Source organism: Anas platyrhynchos, chromosome 2 (assembly GCF_047663525.1).
Source record: "Anas platyrhynchos isolate ZD024472 breed Pekin duck chromosome 2, IASCAAS_PekinDuck_T2T, whole genome shotgun sequence".
In the NCBI taxonomy this organism is placed as follows: Eukaryota; Metazoa; Chordata; class Aves; order Anseriformes; family Anatidae; genus Anas; species Anas platyrhynchos.
Genome location: NC_092588.1, coordinates 93,171,834 through 93,199,321, shown reverse-complemented (window position 1 = coordinate 93,199,321; position 27,488 = coordinate 93,171,834). Strand labels below are relative to the sequence as shown.

General features: G+C 36.3%; 1 protein-coding gene across 5 annotated transcripts in view; it reads right to left on the bottom strand.

The window, feature by feature from the left end:
- Positions 1-8,827: 8,827 nt before the first annotated feature.
- BRD9 (bromodomain containing 9) overlaps positions 8,828-27,488 on the bottom strand; it is a 26,409-nt gene continuing 7,748 nt past the window's right edge. The window contains exons 7-17 of one of the 5 annotated variants that reach the window (XR_011806799.1): positions 26,971-27,146; positions 23,808-23,940; positions 21,520-21,595; positions 19,650-19,745; positions 18,682-18,814; positions 17,820-17,931; positions 16,125-16,163; positions 15,431-15,510; positions 13,663-13,765; positions 11,960-12,127; positions 8,828-10,332 (exon numbers count right to left, since the gene is read on the bottom strand). Coding sequence is in view for 4 of the 5 variants with exons in the window: in XM_013102504.5 (XP_012957958.1) it covers positions 10,232-10,332; positions 11,960-12,127; positions 13,663-13,765; positions 15,439-15,510; positions 16,125-16,163; positions 17,820-17,931; positions 18,682-18,814; positions 19,650-19,745; positions 21,520-21,595; positions 23,808-23,940; positions 26,971-27,146 (1,209 nt within the window). In the remaining variant the exon portion in view is untranslated. Of the gene's footprint in view, positions 10,333-11,959; positions 12,128-13,662; positions 13,766-15,362; positions 15,511-16,124; positions 16,164-17,819; positions 17,932-18,681; positions 18,815-19,649; positions 19,746-21,519; positions 21,596-23,807; positions 23,941-26,970; positions 27,147-27,488 lie in introns of those variants that run through there. The other 4 variants (XM_013102504.5, XM_013102505.5, XM_013102506.5 and 1 more) reach the window with 4 other exon arrangements.

Below are 27,488 nucleotides of genomic sequence, written 5' to 3'. Positions count from 1 at the left end.
GAGGTGGGAGGAGGCCGCGCGAGCGGGAGGAGGTAACTTCCTTACCGCTCCCACGGCTAGGAGCTAAGGGAGACGGGGTGGGGGCGTGCGTGCGTTAACCTGCATCGGGTAGTACGAGAGTTGAGGCCAGGTGTAGCAGTTTCTGCCATTCCTCGTATCCTATGCTCCCTTCAGGAGGGAAATTAAGAAACCAAGGAGCATCAGTTACTTGTGTCCTGCCAGGCTCTGTAAGGTTCTGATCCTTCTGATCCTGGCTGCCCATTTTGTCATAAATTGTGCTTGTTGACAAATAATAAACAATTAAAAATAATTAACTAGAAAGGAATGGGCTGGATTGTGCAGTGGAGTAGGTGTTCCACAAAACCCTGCGTCTCCCACCTCACTATCTGGTTAGGACCAGGTCTAGGGTTGACACAGTAGAGATGCACCAGTGAGAAATCTACTCAGAAATATTTAAAAAGAGACTGCTCAGGAGTTGGCAGAAGTCTAATGAACTGTCATGCATCCTCACTTCTGAATTTATAACCAGAGTCCAATCAGACCAGAGTCCACCATATCTAAGTGGACCATAACTTGGTAATTGCTGTGCTAAAGTACTGGAAATAAAATAATCCTTCTGCAGAGATGAGGAAGAAAAGAAATAAGATTGAATTAATGAGCAGTGGTGCCTCAATCTTTCAAATGCAAGATAGTTATATAGCTGACTTTTTAAAAGTCTATGTATACATTTGCATTAAGACACTGGAATAATAATTTTTAAACTAGTTTATATCATTATTTTGGTATCCTAAGGCATGACCCACCACTGCATAAATGCTGTAAGGCCTCTTCACATTAGGATTGGGTTTGGCTGCAGTACAGGTATAGGTTTTATAGTAGGGTATGGCATTTGTAATCTCTTTTGAGAGGGCAAACCAAAATCATGTTGTTGTTGTTTTATCCCAAGTTTTCTCTTTCACCATGAGGACACAGGAAATCTAACCTTTATGAAACTTGAGCTGCCTCAGAAAGATTCCCTACCCTGCAACTGAAAAACAGATTAAGAAAGGTACGGTTTTAAATGAGACTAGTTTTGAATGCAAAAATGAATGCAATCCAGATTAACAAAAAATGAGGGGTAGTAAGTAGCCCAGTGGAGAATACTCACCTAATGTTTAATATGCGGCTGATGCTACAATATTTTCAAGTATTTCCCCTACCTCATAGAGTGTAGACTGTAATAATGTTTCTCTTAACAGAATTTTTCATCACAGCCCATGTTCCTTTCTAGTAGCAGAAGACATGCAGAATCAGAATTACCCAAATTTGATTGTGATAGATTAGATTTGATTAGAGTTTTCTCAGAATCATGATAGCAGCAGGATAAAGAAGGAAAAAAAAAAGAAAAAAAAAAAAAAAGGAAAAGAAAAAAAATCAGGGAAAGGAGAGGAACTTACACATTAACTTTTCTGATCTTACTACAAATACGTATTGCTTTATTGTTTTGTGCAAAGTTATTATGTTTCCTACCGGGTTCCTTTCAAAATACAGCATTGGTTAAAAGAAAGAAAATACAGATTACTTGTTCCTAAGGGATAACTTTTTCCTTTAGCACACAGTTTAAAGAAAAAATATATATATATTAAAAAAAGCTAAGCTCCATATCCTTTGTCAAGCTTTGAAAACAAATTATTTTCATGGTAAAACATGTTGTAAATCTTAACTACAGTAATAGAGTGTCACAATCTAAAAATGATTTTAAAAATTATCACTTCACAAAAATTCCACCATTTCTACAAGGAAAATCAACTTTCCCCATCTAGAGCTTCAGGAAAAATATAGAGTTTTCTCACTGTTAGACCTTAGAAAACTGATAATTTAAGGGAATGAGAGAAGGAGCATATTTGTTTAAAAGACTGGCATTTCATTTGATGGAAAATGGAGTGACAGAACAATTCATAAAATGTGAACTTTGCTTTAAGTTGACATTTTTATTTAAATATAAACAGCAGACCTTAATGTTATCTAAAACATACCTAAATATTTTTAAGTCAAATAACATAACGTAGTTGATCTAAAATTAAAGTTGAACAAGGACTTTTTTTCTACTTTCTGGAAAATGCTTAAAGCAAAAATACTCTGAAATTCATGAGTATAAGTTTTTAAAAATTTCCCCTTCCCTTTCATTTTCAAATTTCAAAATCTCATTCATTTAAGGATTAGTGAAACACTAAGTTAATAAGTTAAAAGCAGTTGTATGCAAACTTATTACTAGCTATATCTCTTTTCATTAGAAATGCTAACTTAAGACCTATAGCTACACATTTACGTGAGATTCTTAGCATCCATCATGACTTTTGCCACCCCACCTAAATTGATTGTCATTTTATTGTTTGGAAGTTATTTTCTTAAGAATTTGTCTATATCAGCCCCAGATATAGCTAGCAGTGTAGCAAGGAAACCTTAAAGAATCTTGAAATGCTCCTGTACTGTATAATCAACAAAATTAAAACTCATTGATGCACTCCATCAATTCTGTCAGCAACTAGAGGCTCTAAAATCTTTAATTTCTGGACTGAAATATAATTTGACAAAGTATTTTTATTATTATTACGCTACGACAAAAAAAAATAGAACTGATCACAGGAAAGTCTTATGACAGAGTACAACTAGCAGATTAACAAAGATCATTTTAATAATAACTTAAATATGGAAAAGAAGTTCTTTCTGTTAAAAACAAACAAAAGCCATGCTTTTACAGTTCCATGATTTTTCTCCTTCACCTTGTGTAGCGAGAGAATTAGGAGGTCCAAAGATCAGCTAGAATTCAATTTGTCTACTGCAGTAGAAGACAACAAAAATGCTTTTGTAGATTATACATTAAACATTTACACATTACCACATACATTTCATAAATACATTAACAGCAAAAGGAGGAACAAGAAGAATCTACATCCTTTTTATTGGATGTGAGGGGAAAGATTGGGATGAAAGCTGAGGATAAGGCTGAGGAACGAAATGCCTTTTTTGCCTCAGTATTTATTAGTATGGCCAATTGTTCTCAGGGTACACAGCCCCCCGAGTTGGAAGGTGGTGACAGGGAATGAGATGAAGCTCCTACAATCCAACAGGAATATAGAAGTGACGTATTACACCATCTGAACCTTCACAAGTCTATGGGGCCTGACAGCATTCATTTGAGGGTATTGAAGGAGCTGGCAGAAGTGCTCACCAAGCCACTTTCAATAATTTACCAACAGTCCTGGCTAACCGGAGAGGTCCCAGTTGACTGGAGGTTAGTGAATGTGACACCACTCTACAAGAAGAGTAGAAAGGAGGATTTAGGGAACCATGGGCTTGTCAGTCTGACCTCAGTACCAGGGAAGCTTATCGATCAGCTTGAACGTCATCACGCAATACATACAGGAAAATCAATTGATCAGATGCAGCCAGCATGGATTTATGATGGGTTAGTTCTTCCTGACTAACTTCACCTCCTTCTATGACAAGATGACTCAGTAAAGACTGTAGATGTTGTCTACCTGGATTGCAGTAAAACATTTGATATTGTTCCCCACAGTATTCCACTGAAGAAACTGGCTGCACATGCATTGAACAGGTGTCCAGTTCATCTCATAAGCATATAGAGAGCTGGACATCCTGATCTTCATAAGACTGCTTCTGAGGCTTTTTCTCCTGCAAAATTAGCCTCCAGTCTTATAATTCAGCTTCTTTGTAAGACAAACCACTAAGTACAAAGAATGTTTCATTGTTTTCTATTCCCAGTAATAAAAATCCCTAGTAATAGTGGCAGCGTATCTGAATTGTCATATGTTACTCCTGCAATATAGTGCTGAACGCAGTCCAAGCACAAAATGGAAGCATAGGGATACCCTGTTTTTGTTTTTTACGTAGATGTCCAGATAGCCTGAAATGTGAGTAGAGAGATGTGGACATGAATGGGCAGCTGTTGAGATGCATGCTTCCCCTTTCTAGTTTTGTTTGTTTCAAACATGTAGAGGAGGAACTTCATTCTGCCCTACCTTCTTGCAGTCTCGGGGAGTAGCAGCAAGACAATCTAGCAAGTAGAATCAAATGTTGGACAACAGCTGCTCAGAACTCATTTCCTTCCAGCACTGTTAGATGGATTATGGAGTATATATTGAGGTTATGCACAATGAGAATACTTTCATGTAAGATATGCTTTGTACCTGACAGACTTTTTTCATGACCCTTAAAAGTTCAAGGTGTTTTGTTTGTTTGTTTTGTTTTGTATTTTTAAGCCTGTTATATATGGAGTGGTAATTCGTGACGAGAAAATGGTTGATATTAATAAAGAAGGGGGAGATTTGGGAGTGTGGCCACGGGGGTTGGAAGGCTCCGTGGTTGAGATAACATTAGACTCTTAATGATAAGGCCATCAGGAATGTAAAAGAGTTTAGAGAGAACAAAGAAGGGTGATTCAGGAGACTCCATGCTTGTTCTCCAGATGGTTCTCTTGTTCTCCAGCTGTTAAGGCATGGATGCTTCTGGGTGTTTACTGTAGTTGTTATATTCAAAGTTGTTTGATCAATGAAACGTTGTTTTGAAAAGAACTGCTGTGGAGAGAAGGGTATAAGAGGGGAGCCTGCCCTCAAGATAAAAAAAAAAAAGGCAATGCGATGTGATGAAGTTATGTCATCAATAAAGAAGCAGAAAGAAGGAATGAAAAGGAACAGGCTAGCAGAATGGAGACCAGGACGGGAACAGGAGCATTGATCGCCTCATGAAGATGGGTTCGGCCAAACTCAGCAAACTGCTCAGAGAAGCTCATACAGAAAGTTGCTGGAAATAGGCGCACCGGAGCTGGGAAGAAGCTCGAGCTGAGAGAAGCGGACCTGTGCACACAACTGCCCCTCACTGGTAAGCAGTTGCGCATTATGGGGAATCATATGTCCTTAGGAACAAAGACTGTCCTGGTAACCTTACAGCTTATTCTCCTTCTTAACAATCGGACAGCTTATGATCCTGGTACATGGGACCAAATTAACAGCTATGTCTCTACCAATTAGCAAAAATGAAACACAAACTTTCCTAGGTGTTTTGGGGTTTTGGAGAATGCACATTCCAAATTACAGTCTGATTGTAAACCCGCTCTACCAAGTAACCCATAAGAAGAATGAGTTTGAATGGGGTCCTGAGCAACGACAAATACTTAGCAGACAGTGAGATGGACTGAGAACTGGCTGAAGGTCTGGGCCTAAGCAGATGTTTATGTTCAGTGGCGCTAAATCCAGTTGTAAGCAAGTTACTTATGGTACCTCAGGGCTAAACGATGGATCCAATGCTGTTCAGCATCTTCATTAATGATCTGGAAAATGCAGCAGAGCCTGCAGATGCTACAAAAATGAGAGGAGTGAGTGCCAGACCAGGTAAGTGTCCTGCCATTCAGAGGGATCTGGACAGGCTAGAGAAATGGGCAGAAAGGAAACTCATGATATTCTCCAAGAAAAAGAACAAAGTCATGCACCTGGGGAGGAACAACCCCATGTAGTATTATATGCTGGGAGCCCACTAGATGGAAAGAAGCTCTGCAGTGAAAGCCCTTGGCATCCTGGTTGATACCAAGTTAACCACAAGATACACCCTTTCATCAAAAGCGGCCATTATTATTCTGGGCTGCATTCAGGATAGCTTTGCTAGAAGATCAGGAGAGGTGATCCTTCCTCTCTATTAAGCTTTGGTGAAGCTACAGCTGAAGTATCATTCTGGGCTCCTCAGTACAGGAGATATACAGTCTTACTAGAGTGATTCTAGCACAGAGCCACAAAGATAATTAGGGTAGGTTGAGGTTCCCAGGTTGAGGAGAAGATGTCTCGGGCGGGTGGTTGTGGTCTTAGCAATGTGTATAAAAACCTAATGAACAGAGTGAAGAGGGAGACGGATTCTTCTAATTTGTGCCCATTGACTGGACAATAGGGAGTGCAGTTATCCTGACAACCATGTCACAGGGGCATGTTAATGGCAATACTGAATCTAGGCCCAACTTCAAGCTTTCCTTCTGCAGTTCTGAAGGTGTTTCAAATACAACAAAAATTACTTTCTGGGAGAGAAAAAAAAAAAAAAGGAAAAAAAAAAGAGGCAACCAGGCAACCTCTGGTCTTCCAGCTTTCTGGAAAAGGAAAGCTAGGCCTTAGGACCCTGACTCTCCCGTTTTCAGCCTGTGTGGTTTGTAGACTAAAGGGACATTGATTGAAGAAGGCGACTATGTTAAGGATATTGTATTCAGAGATATTTGGGGGAGTGGGTGTAAAGAAGAGCTTAAATACAATAACAAAACTTTCTATAATAGTGCAGATGTAAATTCTGAGATAAGATCATGTCACTTGGACAGTAAAACAGAGTGAAGATCTATGCAATCCCACAAGAGTCTGTGTCCACTCACCAACATTTAACATTATTTATGGGAGACGTTTTTGTCTCTGTAGAAGATTAATTCATGTAGCACTCATTCCCTTAAAGAGAGAAAGAGAGAGAGAGAGAGAAAGAGAGAGAGAGAGAAAGAAAGAAAAAGTAGTGATGTATTACATACAGTACCTGAGTTCTGGTTATGCATCAGATCAGGTTCCTATCCAATAGGTTGCCTACTCAGGCTTTATACAACTTGCATTGTGGAGTCACAGAAAGCATTTTGACTTGTAGAGAAAACACCGAATCCCAGTTCCATAATTCAGATACTGCTTTTGTCCACACATTAGCTTTGGCCTGAGTGCTTATTCTTGCAGCTTATTTTTTAGTGGCAAAAACAAAAACAACAAAAAAACTCTTGCCAGCTGTGTATATTTTACCAAAAACAAAAACCACTTTTGTGAACATATTTGTCATCAAAGTCTAGTTGGAAGTCAGTAACTAGTGGTATACTAGTCAATACTGAGTCCCAGTATTGACTGAGTCCTCTTCAACTTCTTCATTAGTAATCTGAATGATTAGTAATCTGATGACAGGCTCCTCCAGAACTTTGCAAGGTGACTGGGAGGAATGGCTAGTGCTCCATACTACCATCTGGAGGGACATCCGATAGGCCGGAGAAATGGGCTGACAAGTCTCATGCACTTCAATGAAAAGTGCAAAGTCCTGCAACTGGGGAGGAACAACCCCAGGCTGATGGCCAACACAGCTGGAAAACAGATTGGCAGAAAAGAACCTGGATGTCCTGGTGGACACCAAATTGAATACAAGTCAGCAAAGTGCTACTGCTTGAAAAAACTGCAGGAGTAACCTGCACTGCATTAGCACACATTGCTAGCAAGGTGAGGGAAGAGATCCTTCCCCTCTACTCAGTCCTGGTGAAGGTACACCTAGAGTACTTTCTCCTGTTCTAGGCTACCCGGTACAAGACATGGAACTACTGGAGAGAGTACAATGAAGGACCACAAAGATCATGAAACCACTGGAGCATCGCTTCTGTGAGAAAAAGCTGAGAGACCCAGAGCTATTCAGCCAGGAGAAAAGAAGGCTGAAAGGAGAATTTTGCCAATGTATTTGAATACCTTAAGGGAGGGTACAAACAGGATAGAACCAAGCTCTTTTTAGCAGTGCCCAGTGATAGGACAAGAGGCAATGGGCACAGACTGAAACATGGGAAGTTCCCTCTGAACATCAGGAGGCACTCGTACAGGTTGCCAAAAGAAGTTGTGGAGTCTCCCTCCTCTGATCTACTCAAAAGCAATCTGGACATAGTCCTGAACAAGCAGTTCTAGGTGTCCCTGGCTGGACCAGATGACTTCCAGAGGTCCCTTGCAACATATACCATCTTGTGATTTTGTGGTAAGACTTAGGAATTTTTCTCAATACAGCATGTAATGGGAGATCATGTAATTTCTCATTGTGTTTGTTTATATATAAAAGCTTGGCTAGTTTTTTTTTTTTTTTAAATACTCCTCTCTGAGGTTATTGCTAATCAAGAATTAATTTTAAAATGGTATAAGAATATGAAATTGTGATAGAAATCATCTACTTGTAAAATGTGGTCCTGTTGGCTTCAAAAGATGTTATTAGCTGAATTCATATTCTCCTTATTTCTTGCTATAATATTTTTAAATAACACAAGCCAGGAATCAGACTGGTGGCATAGGTTACTTCTAGTAACATAACAGTGAACAACAGATGGTGTTTGAAAGATAACCAATTATTAATAATTAAAACATTTCTCACAAACCTGAATCTCCATTACTACTTAAAGCCTACCATACATTAACATTTGCATTTCATTTGACTTTCCAAAAACATCCCACAAATTGTTTTATATCAAATCTATTGTCTGAGTTAGAAAAAATAAATCCTCCCCCACCAAACATGCTTTTTGGAACATGTTTACTATATACTCAAATACAATCATTTCCCTCAGAGATGAGAATATATTTATCACAAGTTACTGATATGACCTCTAACTGTTCTCCTCCCACCCATTCTAGCTGTTGTGATGCCAACTTTTTTTTGTCCAACACAATATATGCACTCTGTAGAAGTCAAAGAGCTTGCAGACCTTTTGAATTTTAACAGATAAATAGTGCTATTAGCCAGCAAACATTCTATGGTACCAAAACTTTTGACATCATGATGAATTACAAAAATAAGATATTTATACCAAAGAATTACTTAGGTAAGATACTTTGATAAATCAGGTGAATATCTTATCAGTCTTAGCGATTCCTTTCAGTATTAAGGTAAGACACCAGAAAAATGCACTGGCACTGTGTGTGACGAGTACGCTGCAGATCTGCACTCAGAGAATCGTAGGTGTCAGAACTTCGGCAATCAAGAGTTCATAAAATAACTGACGAAGACAGAAAAGGCTTCACAGACAACGTTGATTTTGAGAGTTCTGTTTTCTGACTCTCACTTTTTATTTCTAATCTTTAAGTAGAACATTGTTCCCTTGAATATTGTGCCAAACTGACTGGGGGAGGGGCAAAAAAGAATTGATTATGTCTTTGATTCAATTCAGATGGTAGTCCACAAATGACTCATGGCAACAGAAAGAGCATGCTACTAATCCATAAAGGGGAAAATGCCATAATTCCTTACACAAGGAATTGTAACAAAAGTCCTTTAAGTTGTAATAAATTGAACATAATATTAAGTGTTATGTTCAAACAGAAAACACGTATCCCTAAGGAGCAGGATGGCAGAAGGGGTGGAGGAGGCATCTCAGAGGGAGATCAAGAGGGAAAGGAAACAGTCCCAACCACAGACATCCTGGTTTGAGTGAACAAACCTTCCTAAATAAAAACTTTATCAAGGCTTTGATTTCAGCTACCTGACAAATTTCCTCAGTGGCTCTCACAGTTGATTTTGATTACAACTGTATTTTGCATCATGAAATACACTTTTTAAAACAGCACAAAAATTCAGACCAGAAGCTCCTAGTATTTCAGACTTATGAAAGATGAGGAATCAAATTCTCACCACGTATATTTGCAAACAAAATGTGTTTTTGTATTAATATTTACAAACCATTTTAAATCTGTAGCATTTGTCCAGCTTGCAGATACCAGTGGTACAACCCCTCCAATGCATCAGTACTGAATTCTAAAGGTTTTACTTTAGGACTAGTGAAAAAGCACTTCTCATCAGGTATTTTTTTTCATCCAAGCAAATATTGAATTATAAGATGAGTATTATATTTTCTTCAGTTTTAAGACACAAGGGATCACAGAAACATCCACCTTTTTTAGATCCAGGGTAATTCCAGAATTAATGTAGTGGGCATTTTCACGCAACTGCAAGTATTGTTACTCTCATATCAAGTATTCTCTAGGGTAATGAAGCATGAAACAAGAATTTACAAATATGGGGAAACAGAAACCACTTCCACAGATTATTATGGTTAGAAAATGGGAAATGTTAATAATTATCACAATTCATTCAGCTTTGTCACTGCTGAAATAAACTTAAACATCCTCAAAGAGAAATATTTAAGACCTGAACAGAAACTGGTACATGATTCAAAGGGAAACATTTCATGATTGTTGTCATGATGATCGCTGTTTAGTTTCTATAAAACACAAATTCCATAACACATTACTTACTGTTTTTCAACCAAGATTCAGCATATATGGCAACTTCATACAGGAATCCTCACATGAAAGAGGACAAAATTGAGGTTTCTGCCATGTACAAAAACTTTATGATAACATAATACAATTAAAAAACAATATTCATACATACATACATATATTTATATATATATATATATAAAACATAAAACTGATCAGTTAGTAGTAGCATTTGAGGTTTCTGGAGACTGAAGAAATTCATAAGGATCGTGAACCATGTCTTGTTGTTCTCCAACACTCAGATGAGAAGGACTTCCTGAAGCAAATGGGGAAAAAAAAAATCTAAACCTTTAGAAGTACAGAAAAATGACATAAACAAATAGCATGGTTATTTAGTATGTTGCCTTCAGTCTTTTAAAGCAACACAGACATTTAGATGACACTTAAAAAGGGAGATTTTAAAAAGAAACCACAAGATTCTTTAGTAATTTAGATTCTTTTTGAAAAAACAATTATTACTACTTTGAGTTGAAGAATTACACAAGATGTTATTTGGATATACTAAATTACGTTGCATACTTTCTTAGAAGTGACACCAAATTGTTGTATGTTACCCTATAGTCTTATCGTTACATTATTCAGTTGACAACAGAAGGCTATTGCAAAATCCTACCTGTGACTTGTTGCATATAGATATGCCACAGTTATGTTTATTATACATTATAAATTTATATAACTATATAACATATTCATTAGTATTTCCTAAGAGCATAAAATGCAAGGGCATATTGTCATCTGCCAGTCAGCATCAATTTGTTTCATATACTATGTTTATGTGGCTAGGTTTTGGTAGCTGTGCAAAAAAAGCGGTGCAAAAGCTGTAGAAGAAAGGAGTGAGAAAAATGTGGAAAAAAAAAAAGATATTCAGAAATCAAGATCTGTGAAGAAGCAGAGGGAGGAGGTGCTCCAGGCATTGGAGCAGAGATTCCTCTGTAGCCTAAGGAGATGATAATGGTGAACCAGACCCTCTGCAGGCCATGGAGGACCCAACAACACAGCAGGTGAATATGCCCTGAAGAAAGCTGCAGTCTGTGAAGGTCCCACAGAAGAGCACCTTCCTGTCAGGAGCTGCAGCCCTGCCAGAAAACCTGCTCCAGCATGGAACTGCAGCCCATGGGGGATTCCTGGAAAAGACCCACACTGGAGCAGTTCTTGAAGAACTGCAGTCCATGAGAGGGACCCATGTCGGAGCAGTTTCTGGAAGACTGTATCTCATGGGAGGGACTCTGCACTGAAGACGGGAAAGAGTTGAGGAGAAAGGAGCATCAGAGACATGGACTGACCACAGCCCCCATTCCCCATCCCCCTACGCCATTCTGCAGGGATGAGGAAAAACTGGTGGTGAAGCTGACCCTGAAGAAGAGGGAAAGGGAGGTTTCGTTTTATTTCTCACTATCCAACTCTTTTATTAATTGGAAATAAATTAATATTACCCTTCCTCAACTGAGTCAACTGTTTTGCCTGTTACTGTAATTACTGAGTGATCTCCCTGTCCGTATCTTGACCAATGTGTTTCTTTCATCATAGTTTTCTCCTCATCCTGCTCAGGAAGGAGAAAGAGACAAGTTTGGTAGGTAGGTGGCAACCAGCCAAGGTTAAGCCACCACACTTCATAACTATTTCCATCATGCTTAGTATAAGTCTAAAATAAGTAACTACAACTATTGTGCTTAATTCTACAGACCAGAACTATGTCTTCTCAGTTGCCTTTGCCATGCGTATTTAAAAAAAAAAAAAAAAAGAAAAAAGTTACCCTGCAGTCTGCACGCTTTATTTTATCAGAGTAGTTTCATGATAAAGACCTATGTAAATTCAAAGGCAAGTTTTAACTAGTTTAAATTATAATAGAAATACTGTAACTTCTATGACACAGTTAACTTTACCAAGATGATGCTGGTCTCTTTCAGAGGTATTGGAGAGAGAACTCAAATTGGATGAAGGCCGAGATCCCACTCTGTCAGCTTGAGCCTCATGAAGGTCCTGCAGCAGCTTAGTTGTTTCATCCAGGTGTAAAGGGTTATCATCATGGTCAAGTTCCTTCTTCACTTTCCCTAAGGGCCATCAGTTACCAACCAAAAACCTGTAATTAGCATACGTGGACTGACTCATGAATTACTAAGTCATTCTAAATAAATTCTAAAGTAAGCTAATGCAAGTGTTCTCCATTACACAAATACCTGAATATTGCATTTTCCTCTGTACTTCTAAAAGGCATCAGCTGCAGTTTTCAGTTTCAAGACATACATGTTGAAATGCTTTTGGAGATATTGGAGGATGAAGGAAAGAACCATGGGAAATTGAAGTGATTCCTAGTATTTAAACAGCTTTAAGAGTTAAATTTGTCTTTGTGATCTGTTAAACTCCAGACAGGAAGTAATAGATCTAGTATGCTCCAAAGGAAGGGAAGCCAGTACGATTAACTTAAATATTTAACCTAAAATACAGTTAAAATAGAAAATGATTCAAGGAGGTGAAGAAATCCCCATCGCAGAAAGTTTTAAGGATGGTATCTTCTCCAGTTGCACTCATTTTACAGGACGCCAAAGAAAACTATGATGAAGAAAACATGCTATTCATCTGAAGACTTAAAAAATAAAGTCTCTCTTCTCTTTGGACTGTCTTCAACACAGACCTTGCCTAACATTGCAAGAATTATGTGAAATAGAATACGTCAATCTCTCTCCAGGAACTACTTACTCAAGAAGTTTAATTATTTAAAGAAAGACTAAAGCAGCAGGTTTCAATGCAGCAGGAGATTCATAGCAAAATGGACACCCCTAAACATTACCTATAAAACAGGTATTTATTTGTGTTTCTGAAGTGCAGTAGTATTAGTGTGTGACAACATAATCCGAGCTTACTATTGCTTTTCAAAGACTACTGCAGATCTGTAGCCTTTATCTTTCAATCCCCTTTCTTATGATTTGTAATAGGTAGTTTAACATCTTTCACATACTGCAAAAGTTATCTTTGATTAAATTCTTGAAGACATTTGGCCACCTCAGTAGCCTGCAGAAATGGGAACATTATTTGTAGTAGCATTTAAAGTAGGATGCCTATGCCATATGCGGATTTGACATCATATCCTAATACTTTATATAGTCACCTTATTTGAAGCTAAAGTCTTTCCAATACCTGGAGGGTTTTTTTTGTTTGTTTGTTTGTTTGTGGACATTCCAAGTGGTGATATTTTTGAGCCTTGTATATTTACTTACCTGTCTCTGAAGTTATTTCAAAAGACAGCATCTGAAGCAATAACCTTTCTGAGCCAAAACTCCACATTAATTCCCAATACTTGGTTACTATGCACACATAAACCACAGGTAAAGCTATCAAAATGTGGAGGTACAAATACTTTGTTTCCTTCAGTGGTACAAGAAAAGTCACCTTTGCTAGCACATGAATGTCTCAAAGGAAAAACAGACTAAGGTTTCATTTATGTTGTACCAGCCCTAGGCTTTTAGCTACATTAACTGTAGATTTATTACTACTTTTAGAGCACTTTTTCTTCTTAGCAAATCCAGCTGTTATTTTGCCTAAACGGCACAACTAAACCATAATAGATGGCTTATATTTAATTACTTACCTAATGAACTTAACATGGAAATATCAAGAGATACATCTGAATATGGTTTCATAGAGAGAAAGTCCAAGTCAGAAGTGTTACCATCTCCAGCAGATTCTCCAACCTAATTTAAAAAACAAAACAAACAAAAAAAACCATGAAAAAGGCTAACAGTAATGATAAGTTTCATAACAACTAAGAGTTTAAGATTAATCCATACTCTCAGAAGCGTGCACCATCAACACTTGAAACTGGAACTTCTATAACCATCTTGGCAAACTTTCACATCACAAGCCAAACGTACCACCAGGACAGGCCCTGTCCAATGAATCACACCTCACAAAAGGTCCAGAAAGCAACCTCCAAGGCAGCTCAAATATCTTTCATCTCAACATCAAGGACCGTTGAAACTAGTATTATCAGATCATCTCAAACTGAATTTCTTGCCAAATTCATCCCTGTCCCACAAAAGAACACCGGGGGAACCACTCCCTCACAAACAACTCCCAGAACCCCTTTTCCCTCAATGCAACACTGGATGTACTGAAAATTTTATTAACTAATACAATCTGTAAGGTATGCCTCTCTATTCTAGACAGTATCAGCTGGTGCTGGACACTCCATGCTTTTGGATAATGAAACAGAGCCTGCATTTTGTTTCAACTGCAAGACTTCTATTTGCTATTACATGGCAAAAAGCAAGAGATCGAAGTAAGAAACTCATTAAGCTTCAAAATACATTTCATCAGAATTCTTCGAGGTTGCCTGGTCCAGCAGGAGGAATAGGACATGCAGGTATATATACGACCTGGTATTTCCTTTTTGTATTTCTAGAAAAGATAACATAGTAGTTTTATGAATTAACCTAGCCAGTCACCTTCTAGATAAATAAAAACCCTTCCATAAAACTTAAGTTTCACTAGTCCTTATAATGTAATCCATATCATTTAAATATGAATTGCCACGGAATATGATGCATATCTTATGTTGTTACAAATAATTTGCAAGATAAAATTACAGAATCACAGAATTGTCTAGGTTGGAAGAGACCTCAAGATCATCGAGTCCAACCTCTGACCTAACACTAACAAGTCCTCCACTAAACCATATCACTAAGCTCTACATCTAAACGTCTTTTAAAGACCTCCACCACTCCACCACTTCCCTGGGCAGCCCGTTCCAATGTCTAACAACCCTTTTGGTAAAGAAGTTCTTCCTAATATCCAACCTCAAAAACCCCTGGCACAACTTTAGCCCATTCCCCCTCGTCCTGTCACCAGGCATGTGGAGAATAGACCAACCCCACCTCACTACAGCCTCCTTTAATGTACTTATAGAGAGCTATTAGTACCACTGAAAGTACATTAGCACCACTTAAAGAAATATTTATTGATTAGTAGCTGTTATAGCCTAGGATATGCTTTATTTTCCCTTACTTTCCAACTTACATTTTCAATGGATTGGGCAAAATTGATAAATACTGCTTTTTTTCCAGTTTAATGGCAGGTTGAACCTCAAACATTCATCATCAGCAGATCAACTATCTTTCGGATTCCTAAGTGATCTTTCTGACATTGGGATTTAGCTATGTGTACTGTGTTTGTTTAATTAACAAGAGAATAGAGAAAAATTGGACTAACACACTAACTAAAGTAAACAGTGTCAGATAATCCTTTTTAAGTACTGAGCTTATTCTAGATACTGAAATTTTAAACCTCTACCTCAGAGCATGCACGTTCTTCCACTGAAGCACAATGAATGTACTCTGTACTCCCCATTTTCTACAAACCATTTTACCATGATCTGTTTGGAAGAATCTGGGCAGGTATTACGCAACTTGTGTTCTTCTTTTATGAGAACTGGCAGAACCTAAAAAAAAACCAAATCACTTTAGATCTTAGCATTTTACAGGTTATACTTATGTTTCCTAAGAATATTCCTAGCTTGTGTAATTGACTGGTTTACCACAATCAGATCCTAAAACAACACAGAACACTGTCTTGCTTTGTGATGTTTGGATAGATCCACTAAAAGAAATTAATAAATAAAGACTAGCCCTTCTCTAATGGATGACCACACACATTCACGTGAACAATTTAGAACTAGCCAGGATTCTAACAGACCATTTTTTCCTCACAATACAAAAAAGGGTCATAGAAGGGCTTGGATTGGAAGGGACCCTAAAGATCACCTAGTTCCAAGCCCCCTGCCATAGGCAGGAATGCTACCCACTAGATCAGGTTGCCCAGGGCCTCATCCAACCTGTTCTTGAATACCTCCAAGGATGGGGCATCCACAACTTCTATGGGCAACGTGTTCCAGTGCCTTGGCACCCACTGAGTGAAATAAATGGAGTGTTATATTACACAGAATAGATGAATATTAAATAAATTCGAATGTTCACAGCCCAGACAATATCATGTTCTCTACGTCAAAGACCAAGACATTTTTTTAAATTAAAAAAAGGCATCAGTATAACTTACTTTAACTTCATCCAGTGGTTTTATTGGGATGTTTCGTCTCTGGAGAGAAATAGCAAGAATAACTTTTATTCAACATAAGACAAAAGCTTCTCTTTTGTACAACTTCAAGCATATTCAAATTTCTAGCTTTATTTTGTGTGAGAATCAAGTATTTCAAGTATCTGTAATGAAATTACAGCATAACTTTTATTGTTTTGACATATTTTAGTATTATGCATTTTAACCAATCCTGGAGTCCCCTTATGCTATTTCTTCTATCTGTTAACTTCATATTCAAGTGCAGCATTTTAGTCATTACTTCAGTAACTTCTGATTCCAGATCACTTAATACTGCGCTTTCAGAGATAATCATTATATGTAGCAGCACAAAATACTCAAGCATAAAATACCATGGCATGTTGCTATTGAAACACATTTAATTGCACAAAACCTCCTCATATTCACAACACAACTGGACAGTATTTCTTAGTGTGAAGAGCCACTGACCAGTTGTTTGAAATTTCTTAACAGAAAATTTATTCTTTCAATATTCATACAACAAGGTAGCAAAAATGGTAAGGTGTGTGTTTTATTTTACAGCAAAGTTGCATACTTTGTATACACACGTTTCCACATGTAGAAGAATATTTAAAATATTATTTTAGAAGACTTTTTTTGAACTAATACTTTACTTTTTTTTTTCCTGCTAGGGAGGTTTCATATACAAACTTTTTTTTCCAGTCTGTACTGAAAAAAAAATACCCAGAAAATGCTGATGGGTGTTCCATATTTTTCATTATATTTTCTATGTTTTCCTTGTACCCCCAAATTAACCACCCTATCCTATATTCTAAGGTTACAAAGGTTTACCATAACTTTATTTTCACCATGTCAGGAAGTTTGAATATCTTCCACCTCTCCTCCCCTTCTCCATTCTTTACTTCTAGAATCAAAGTGTTGTCATTTTAACCAGCAGGCATTTATTTCAAAATAAGAGTGGTTTTATGAGTGAAGATAAGATGAAACAAGATTCTGCAATTTCTTGTAGTTTATTTTGTCTTAGACTAGCATTCCTACTAACATCCCCAAATGCAAGTATTTCCACTGATATTATACACGTATCTGAGAAACTTTTCTCTTCAGTTTTAGTATGGATCTTTACGGTAAAGTGCTTTTGGAAAAAAGCTAAAAGTTTTTCTTTTAGACATACTATGCAAATTTAAAAGTTAGCACTGTTAGGTAATAGGTATCAGTACAGTGGTATTAATACATTCTCTAATACTTCAAATTATTAACCCTTCCACAAAGAATACATTTTGCATGTAAATGAAAAAAAAAAAAAATCCTTAAAAAAACCTTTGCATTACAACTCAGAAGCAGAAACTTAAGTCATGACATTGTGTGACAGGCTGCACACAGCCTCAGTTTGTTGGTCTGCCCCCCAACACTATGCTGCCCTGCTCGCTCCCTTCTGCAGTCACCTGGTGAACCACACTGGAGAATTGATCTAGCTGAGGAAAAGGTAGAGGAAGATTACTTCTCTACTGATTAATTCAGTTAGTAATTTGGTTCACCACGTGGTTCTATGAACATCTGAGCCTGCACTGCTTAAATTGACACTGGGAAACAATGCCACTCAAAAGAATATTAAAAAACAGATACAGGCCCATCCTTGTTTTCATGAACCCGTGACATTTCTGTGCATCAAGGACACACCTGCTTTAGCTGATAAACGGTTTTGGAATGATCTCCATTAGTGATCTGGTCCAGAAGATCATCTACTATTTTCTTGCTGTAATTTCCAGCGTCCTTCACAAATTCTTGTAAGCTAGTAGGAATGGAGATACATCATTACAGAAAATGTTTACTTTCATAAAAGGTAACTTGTAAGTTTTTCCTCAACCTATGGTGCATTACACATACATTTTCCTTCTTCTTTTACTCAATCATGCTTCTTTAGAAAAGCAATTCAGGCATTCAAGTTGTTTGTTTTTTTTTTTTAAACCCACTCAATACCAATAATATTTCAAGAGAAAATTTGCTGGTAATTGTGAAAAACAAGTTTAGATATTTATGTCCTTCCTTTAAAAAAGAAACAGCAACAGCAGCAAAAAATCTAAGAAAACAAAACGAACTTCAGATTAATTCTCTCCCTCCAAGGCTGACAATTTATGAAAAGTGGCATTTTCCTTTTCAGGGAGCTCTGACTGTTTTGAAACTTCCTGGAGAGACAAGAAATATGTAATTTGTTTTTAAAATTCATTGAAATCTACTACTTACATATCCAAAACCAGTTACTCCTGGGTATAAAGCAAACGGCCAAACAACTAGCAACCAATAACATCCTGTGGTCAAAGACCCATAACAACAAGATCTGGAACAGTCTTAAAATAAATGTGCAAATTACAAAATAAGTAAAAAATACTAGAACATCCCCCCCCCCCCAAAAAAAAATAAAAAAAAGATAACAGCTAGAAGAGGAAGAGGATTTGGAGGCTCACCGATCACATTTAGTCCAAAATGCTTTTAGTCATAAAATTGCTCTCAAATGTTAGACCTCTTAGTAAGAAGTGTTTACCTTAAGGCACACTGTATCCCAGTTTCATCACCATATGCTGTGTATAGGAGTTCCATTTCATCTGATTTCAAATCATGAAAAACAGAGTTGTTTTGCATGGAAAGGGCTGTACTAGCACTGGTAAGAAAGGTAACTAGACAGGTAGAAATAAGAGATGATAAATGATTAATGCAAGTATAAGAGATTACTTGAAAAGGAGATCATCTTTTTCCTGAAACATACAGAAAAGTGTATTGCAGTGCTTTTTTCTTCCAACAGAAATCAACTGCAATATCCAAAGGAAACTCTACAAATAATTTTAACCAAATGAACAAATGCACATATTACCACTAAAAAATAAAAAAGTTAACTGAGTCCCTCTCTTTCCCCTAATACCAGCAACCCCAATTTTACCAAATTTTATATTCCTGCACTTCAAAAGAGCAAAGTCACTGAAAAAATACTGAAGTTTTTCTTCAGCAATTTTTTTCAATCAAGATTTACCCAGGAAATTTAAAAAACAATGCTTGCATGGTTTATGTGACACTAGAGTGCTAAAAAACAGTGAGTTAGGAACTATTAGAAACGTCAGTGCTGGAAAAAAAATGCACATTTGAGTTGATCAGCGCTCTTGTTTGTGAAATTCTTGCCATATGATACAACAAAGCAAATGGCCAAAATCTTCTTTCTCAGCTCTAAATGCTGTTGCTCAGGAAGAAAATGTTTTCCTCCACAGAAAATGGTGTACCTTAATAAAAAAGCTTCTATCGTACTTTCATTAATCAATAATCTCTTAAGTAAGTTATGTTTAAATATGCAAAAAAGTCATTATAATTAAAACTGCATTCCGCTGCAAATGGAATAATTATATATTATACAAATATCTGAGTGAACTTTTCCCTCAAAGACAGGTATAATCTGAAATTATCTTTTATCTAGAAATTGCTCAACTAAACCATCACAAAGTCAAAACATTCTTTGGCATTTACCTTTGTTTCTTCGTTCATCTTTAAAGCCCAGTGTAGTGAAGCCAGGTAATAATTTGCTTGACAGTGAACTCAGATCCACTGGGTGAGTCTCCTCCTCTAACAATTTGATTAAAAAGAAGATAATTTATTTTTTTTTTAAATCTCGTGTTTAAAACTTACTTATGGTGAACATTTCGCTGTTGCTATTTTAAAAAGTTGTAGTTACTGTAAAAGCAAAATTATCATTTAAGATTTATGTTTTTATTAAACATACATAGAATAATTTAGGTTCTCCATTTAAATTTCAGATACGTGCGAAATATGTTTTTATCTCCTACTTAACTAAGTAAGCCAAAGATCTTGTTATTTTACTTGTAAAGCATATAGCATCATCTGAAGTTCTTTTGCCAGCTGATTCATAAGCATCCTACATCCAGATTTTATGAAAGCAATAAAAAACAACATATAAAATAAGAGCAACTATGAATCAGTAGTTTGCCTATAGAAACCAAAATAATATAAAAAACCTTGCTAACGTAACTACCACTATGGCTACAGCAATATTCTTTTTTCTAAGGTTCTGAGAACTACTTAATTAAAATGGCTAAAATAATTTGAAATATGTTTTCATGATAAATAAATAAATAAAACAAAACCAACTAATTTGTATTTAGGACCCTTCCAGTTACTTTAAAATCTCACTGACTATGTTATGAAATTGAGCAGTAATTATACTCAGTTACTGAATAACAGAAAGCAAATTTATCACTAGAACCGTAGCAGGATAGAAAAAAATAAACTACAATAAAAATTCAGATTATAGTATTAGCTGTAAATTAAGTGTAACTACTATTAACTCTACAATCAAGAAAGACTATGGAACATAAAAACATCAGGAAGCAGTACAGTACTTTATAGTACACAATGAACACTTGCTCTCCAAAAATTACCATCGCTACCTAAATTTTCAGTAGCATGATTTCAGAGGTATTAATCCCATTCATTTTATTTCATTTGTTCAGAAATTTGTGCATGATGGCAGCCAAAATGCTCAATTTCATTCCAAAACAATTTAATCCCAAATGAAAAAGAATGCAGACAGTAAAGGAAATACAGGTTTGCATCTCCTTATCAAAAAATCAACTGAAATGTGACTACCCAAAAGGGTTCATGCATTCCTGATACAGGTAAGATGTAAATCAATTCCAATCTCAAAATGTACAGAGTAAGGAGTACTAAAATCAACATGACGTGGCAGCATTAAGACAATGCTATGTCATTCATTACAAACTTTGAAGACTTCTGTATTTTGAGCTCAAAACTAAAAAGAGTGGAAAGTGTAAGATAATATAAATAATTTGTGGTAGTAACACAAACAAAAAGCATAGAAAAGATTAAGGAACTACAGAAAAAAAATAGCAAAACTTAATTAACTTAAAACAGAAATTAAACCAATATTTTAGAACAGAAATGCATATACTGAATCATCTTTTTCCTGTTTTGAATCTGTGCATAGCACATTCATGTACCAGTATAGTGCTTTCATTCACATTTTGTCTATGTTAATACTCTAGCTACTTGGAGCAAAAGCCTGTCTTCCAAGTTCTCTGTAAAGTTGTACCAACTGTTAGCATCATTAAAACAGAGCATCCGAAAACCTGACAGGTAAAGAGAAACATCTCTAATTTAGTACCTCCAAAGTAAGCTGCTGGGGAAAACTGTTATGGGAGTACAAATTTACTAAAAACAAAAACAAAACCCAACAACAAAAGAAACAAACAAAAAAACAATTAATCTGTACTGCACAGGATCTGTACATACATTTAAGACTACAAAATCTACTATAACATTCAATATTAGAAAGGTTTGCTTAGAAGATTACAGCATTTACCTTCTGCTTCTGGATCAGATGAATTTACTACACTAAATAATAAAGTTCCATCTCCTCTTTTTTTTAGATAACCAATCTGTAAATACAACCACAAAGACATAGATGTGATCATTCAAAACAGCCCAAACTCAAAGGAGATGCCTGCTTACACAGAAAATTTTAAGAAGCATTTTTAGCTGTATTCGGATCCTGCAGAAGTGTTTTATCTGCAGTCTACTTTACTTCTTATTTTCTAATCTAGACTGAAATACTTCTTAATGCATCTCACCCACAACTTTCTCTAATTAAAGAAGTACTATCGTGAGCACACTATCCAATTCCTAAAAAGGAAGAAGCGCTGTGACAGGCCTATCAGGGCACACACGTGACGGTAAGAAGACAGAAAGAGATCTATCTGAAAGATGATAGAACACACTGACCTGTAAACATCACAGGTCAGTGAGATCACAGGTCTGTTTGTTGCCACAAATGAGGCAACAAACTAAGCGTGAACCATGCAAAAAATATTGTAACTTCTCAGTGTAGACAAAAAGAAATGTATATTCTACTTAAATATTTCCAATTAAGTTTAACAATATACCTCTGCTGGTTTTTTTTTTGTTTATTTTAATTTTTTGCTTCCTCTAAAAAGCTGAAAACTCTGTCCGTACACAATGCCAAAGCTAATGATGGAATTTAAGAAAAAAGAAGCAACAATGCTGGAGGTATGAACAAGAGTAATACCTTCAAGTGACGGCAAAAGTTAACAGGTGAACTTCAAGTATGTGTCAGTGTTGCCTACTGGGGTCTGCAGTGTGTTGTCTAGCTGATCAACAGCCCAGATATGAAGAGCTGCATACCTTCCTTGAACAGCACTGGCTTGCTCTCTTCAAAGGTGACTGCTTCATGAAAGGCATTTTTGGTAATGGTAGCAAGTAGCAGAAGATTGTGGGTTGTTTTTTGGTTTTTGTTTTTTTTTTTTTTAATTAATTATTATTATTTATATATATTATATATAATTTATAATTATAATTATATATATTATATACATAATTATAATTATTTAATTTTAATTATTTATTTTTAACAAAGAAGAACCACTCTCACTTTAGAGGTTTCCAAATAGCCTTCAGTCCTAGTGAGTCTTCTTCCTAGCTTCAGAAATACACTAAAGAAGCTAAACTTTCTCCCACTGTTCTGTGAGGCTTCACTTCCTAATCCAGCTGAGCCTACAGTGACTACAGTCAAGAGCCGTGGTTCAAGAAATACATTTAAGTTGGAAAACACATTACTATCACTAATGCTTCAATGCAACAGTAGTTAAAAGATCAGGTTGAAAATGCAGGATTTAGCAGCATCCTGAATCCTTTTTTTTTTTTTTTTTTTTGATCACAGTGGTCACTACTGTATGTGACAATGAGAAATCTGGCCAAAGTATAATGGTGTTAATAAGACTCCACATGATGTAATGGAGACAAGGTAACATATACATCTCAACACAGACATGTAGGGAATGCCTTCAGCATTCACTCCAAACCCTAGCAGGCAGTAACAAACAAAACCACACAGCTAAGAAAAATATAGAAAAAATAAGAAAAAATACACAGATCGTGCTAAAGAAAACGTACTAACAATCACTGAGCTTTTCCTATTAGTTCCTGGAATAGCATAAAAAAATCAAATACTTTGAATGGTAACAGCATTATGTCCAAGATGATCAAGCTTGTGGTAAGCACTGTCCAAAATTCCCACCCAGATAACCCACTGCTATTTTCTCCTGGTCACTGAAGGATGTCTGTATTTGTAATCACACAAGAATGTGTGATAGTTGACAGCCACTACCGGTAAGTACAAGACTAAAAGAGGTTCCAGACTTCTCACTGAAAACAGCAAGTTCATACTTAAATACTTCTTAACTCTGTTAGGATCAGGGAGGAATCTTAATAAACCTTTAACCTATGCTAAAGTCTGTTCCTTCTGATGTTGCAGCATTAAGAGAGTGCCATGTTATTTTAATCACTTTCAATACTACAGGTTGCAATTAAGGAAACCAGATCAAAGACTGACCAATGTTCACTGCTTTCTGCAGGTAAATTTTTAAAGACGTTCGAAGCATGATACAACTTGAGATCCGTTTAGGACGCCCTAAAATGGGCTTCAGTGGGAATTAAGTGATAGACAAATCACACATGGCATACGTTACCCTTCCTAGATGCTACAGTCTCACCGCAGCACTAAAGCCTATTTTCCAAGATGCAACAATGCAATTAGGCATATCATGGAATAGTGAAGTTGGTCATGAAATAGACCTTGCTGTTGGGAAGATATCGATTGATCCTATCCCGAGCCTCATCTGCTGCATGTTCCACTAGTGCCAGGACATGTTCTTCAGCAGTGCTGTCTGTCAGGCTGCACGCATTTCCCTCAGGTTCAAATATGCAACTAAAGAGAGAAAAGAGTAGTAGTTGTAGAAATTAAAAGATAAAACAAAGGGTTAAAATTCTGAGTTTGCTAAACAGATTAGTCCCGCTCCTTTCCCAGTGAGAGTCTACTTTAGCATTTCTGTAGAATTATAATCATACTATGAAACCGAAGTTTTTCAGCAGAAGCTAGCTTATTAACTGTTTCTCTACCTTGATGAAAATAAAGGAAGAACATAAGACATAAATTGAGATTAATTTTTTTTACATTACTACAAGGTAAAAATGTTATATGCATCCCTGGTCTCCCACATAGACAAATATGTTATTACCACAAATGCCAAACAGAAAGATGCAGAAAAGAAATTACATGATGAGGGAAAGGACAATCTGCAATTCTGTGGGGAAAACATACAAACAAACAAACAAAAAAACCAACAGACTGCAATTATGTGGATTATGTCATGTAGTTCCCAGAAAGAATAGGACATTGCTCCCAGTCAAACAGAGATTCCTTTTAACTCCTACGTTTGTTAATATTGACAATCTGTGTTCATACTCAGTCACACCATTCCTGTTTATCTTTTAGTAGATCACTCTTCATTACAGCACTAGACAATAAAACGTAACAAATAAGCACACCTTAAATGGAAAAGGACATAGTATCTTCACTATTACATAAAAATAGAGAAAGGCAATATTGCACGAGGGAATGCAGAAGTACCAGTAGGATGTGGCAGTCTTCATTAAATATATAAGTAAACCTTTGCACATCAAAATCTTTTAGGGTATTACGTAGAGATTACACACTAAGGGCCAAACACCTTAGGTACTAGGTAAGTGAATGTAGAGCACCTCTACACAAGATCCATTTCCTTGTGCCGGGTTACCTTCTTCTATTTGCTTAGTTAAGATTTTTCTTTCTGTATAGAGATTCAGATCTAATACACAGAAAGCTTTGCTATTAAAGACAGTGAAAAGATCATAGGGTCATAAGAAAAATGTGTTAAAGCTTTTTGTTCCATTGAAACTTAAGGAAATGGTGCATACAGCAGGAAACTCCTCGAGAACAGATACTTTCTATCACTCTACAGAACACATAATGGACAAGAATTTTAAGTGAATGTTAGGCAGGTACACTGGACAAAATTTTCAAAAAAAGTTTAGATATTAAGATAATCAAGTCACGTTCTAAACTACAGCACAGAAGTCTAAACTAACACATTTTGAAAACATTGATTTCAGCTCTTTGAGCTGTGAATTGTGAAGGCAAAAATATCTCCTCCTATGTCTGATTCACTACCCAAAGTTCTTATTGTACATCAAAAAGAATATTTATCACACTGATGCCAAAATACAATTGGTTTAAAGGTCAAATTAATTAGCAGAGAAATAGTTCTGAGTACTAAAATTACATAAACACTGAAAAGAACAGGAAAGTAAATTTATAGCAAATCTGATCCCAAAGAAACTGGAAAGCAGTATACAATTCAGTCATGTATTTCACATATTCTTGACTATGTGATTGCACATTAAGGTTGATTTTAAAGACAAAGCAGTACAGTGTTGCTTGGCAGTCTCAATTTCCTTTTCTGTTAGTTCTCTTTATTTGAAGACAAGCACACAAAAAGTGGCAAAATACAAATGTACTTCTATAAGGTAGTTTACTGAAGAACTAATCAGAAAAGGAAACCTATTGTTCTGGGTATCATACAAACCAAATAATGGTATAAAAAAAAAAAACACAACACATCTGTAGGAGGTCCCATTTTACAGAAAGGTACATTCGATTAATTCCTGTATGTAATCTATTAAACACAATACGCTTTGATCATTGCCTGTTATACAGCAGCAGGTGTGTTCCTGTATGCTGACCTCAGAATAGCCCCAGAATTACTCAGTTTAAAAATATTTTGAGAGATACATATTGCCGTCTCCTATTGCCACAAAATACTTTTATTCCCTCAGATATTAAATAGGATTACAAAAATGTTCTTGTCACACTAAACATGTGACTGTTTAGAACTCTAGAACTTCTTTTTAACAAAAATGTGAGAGCATCAAGTTGAAGTAAGAAACTACTTTTTTTCCTATGGATGTCTGAGAGAGACAACTGCAGGACATATCTCCATAATCAAATTATTTGTTACATAATTAGCAGTGCTCTGTTACAGTTTGTAGATTCCATCAACTGGAATTTAATTGACAAATTGTATAAAAATCAATCTCTAAAAGCTCTGCAATCTATCCTAGGACATCTACGTAAGATGACATTCATCTGATGAACGATAAGATAATTTCCTTCTAAATCGGGGTTTCTGGTACAATCTCCTCATAAAATAGAAAATAAAAACCTATTAAATTTGTCCAAAATTAGGTTTTAGCAGTAAAGACATGATTTTGTGACAAGGAGATACCTGTTGCTAGAAGACAGTTATTTACACTACCAATGTATTTTACAAAGAAGCTTAGTAAGATTTCACTGGGAAGAGGTTATCATCTGCTGTAGAAATAGTCTTTTGTACACTTGTATCCTGCCAGAAAAAAACTAAAATAAAATCATTTTTAAATACAAATCATTTACTGATCTGGTCCACTTTCCCTCTCACAAAGCTACTGTTTAGATTTTGATACACACCAACACTTTTTTCTTTTTAAAATGAACACAGTGATTTTCCATCAAGTTTGACATATACCACAAGATCAAATTAAAAAAATCAAAGTTACGACAAAACATGAAAGATTTGTGTCTATGTTAAAAACCCTACTTATTTACTGCAGATGTAAAGAAGGATAAAATATGAATATATACACATTAACTGTAAGCTAGTGTTCAAAAGAATATGCAATAATTCTTTGAGTTGCTTGTTTCAAGTTGGAATATACGGGATTATTAAACTACCTCTAAGAAATAATAAATAAATTAAATTGCTCATTTATCCCACGGACCACAAGGAAAAAGGACACAAGGAGTCTGTTCTCAATTCTTTGCTGCTATCTGATACTACAAAAACTGCAACAGACCAGTAAGCATGCCCGTTAAAACCTTTACCTAATAACTTCTTTATTTTGCTTTTTAGATTTCTTGGTAGTCTCTACTTGTACAGGAACAACTTCAGGGACAGGTTCCTCAACTGATGCGTCTTCATCACCCAAAAGAGCTGCCTGCTGAGAAAAATCCATGTCCTGCATGAACGACATGCTGCGCTTCAAAGCTAACAGCCGTTCCTAGAATCAGAAAGGACAGAGCAGCAGGGACTTAACCTTTCCCTCATAGCCAAGATGCTATGATAATGGGATGGGATGGGAATGGCCATGGCCTTATTTTGTTCTTAATGCCTCGTTTCCAATGGTGATGCAACATGATTTGGTCATGGTAGCATGGCATCAGAATTTCTGCAGCCCAACTATCAAGAGGGAAACAAACAAAAACCCATGCATGTGCAAAGGCAGCTGCCTATTTTACACAATTCTTACCATAACAGACCTGCAACACAAACATGTTCACACACACGCACACACAAAAAGGAGCTCAGAAAAATAATTCAATTTTACAGACTAAAAACTGCA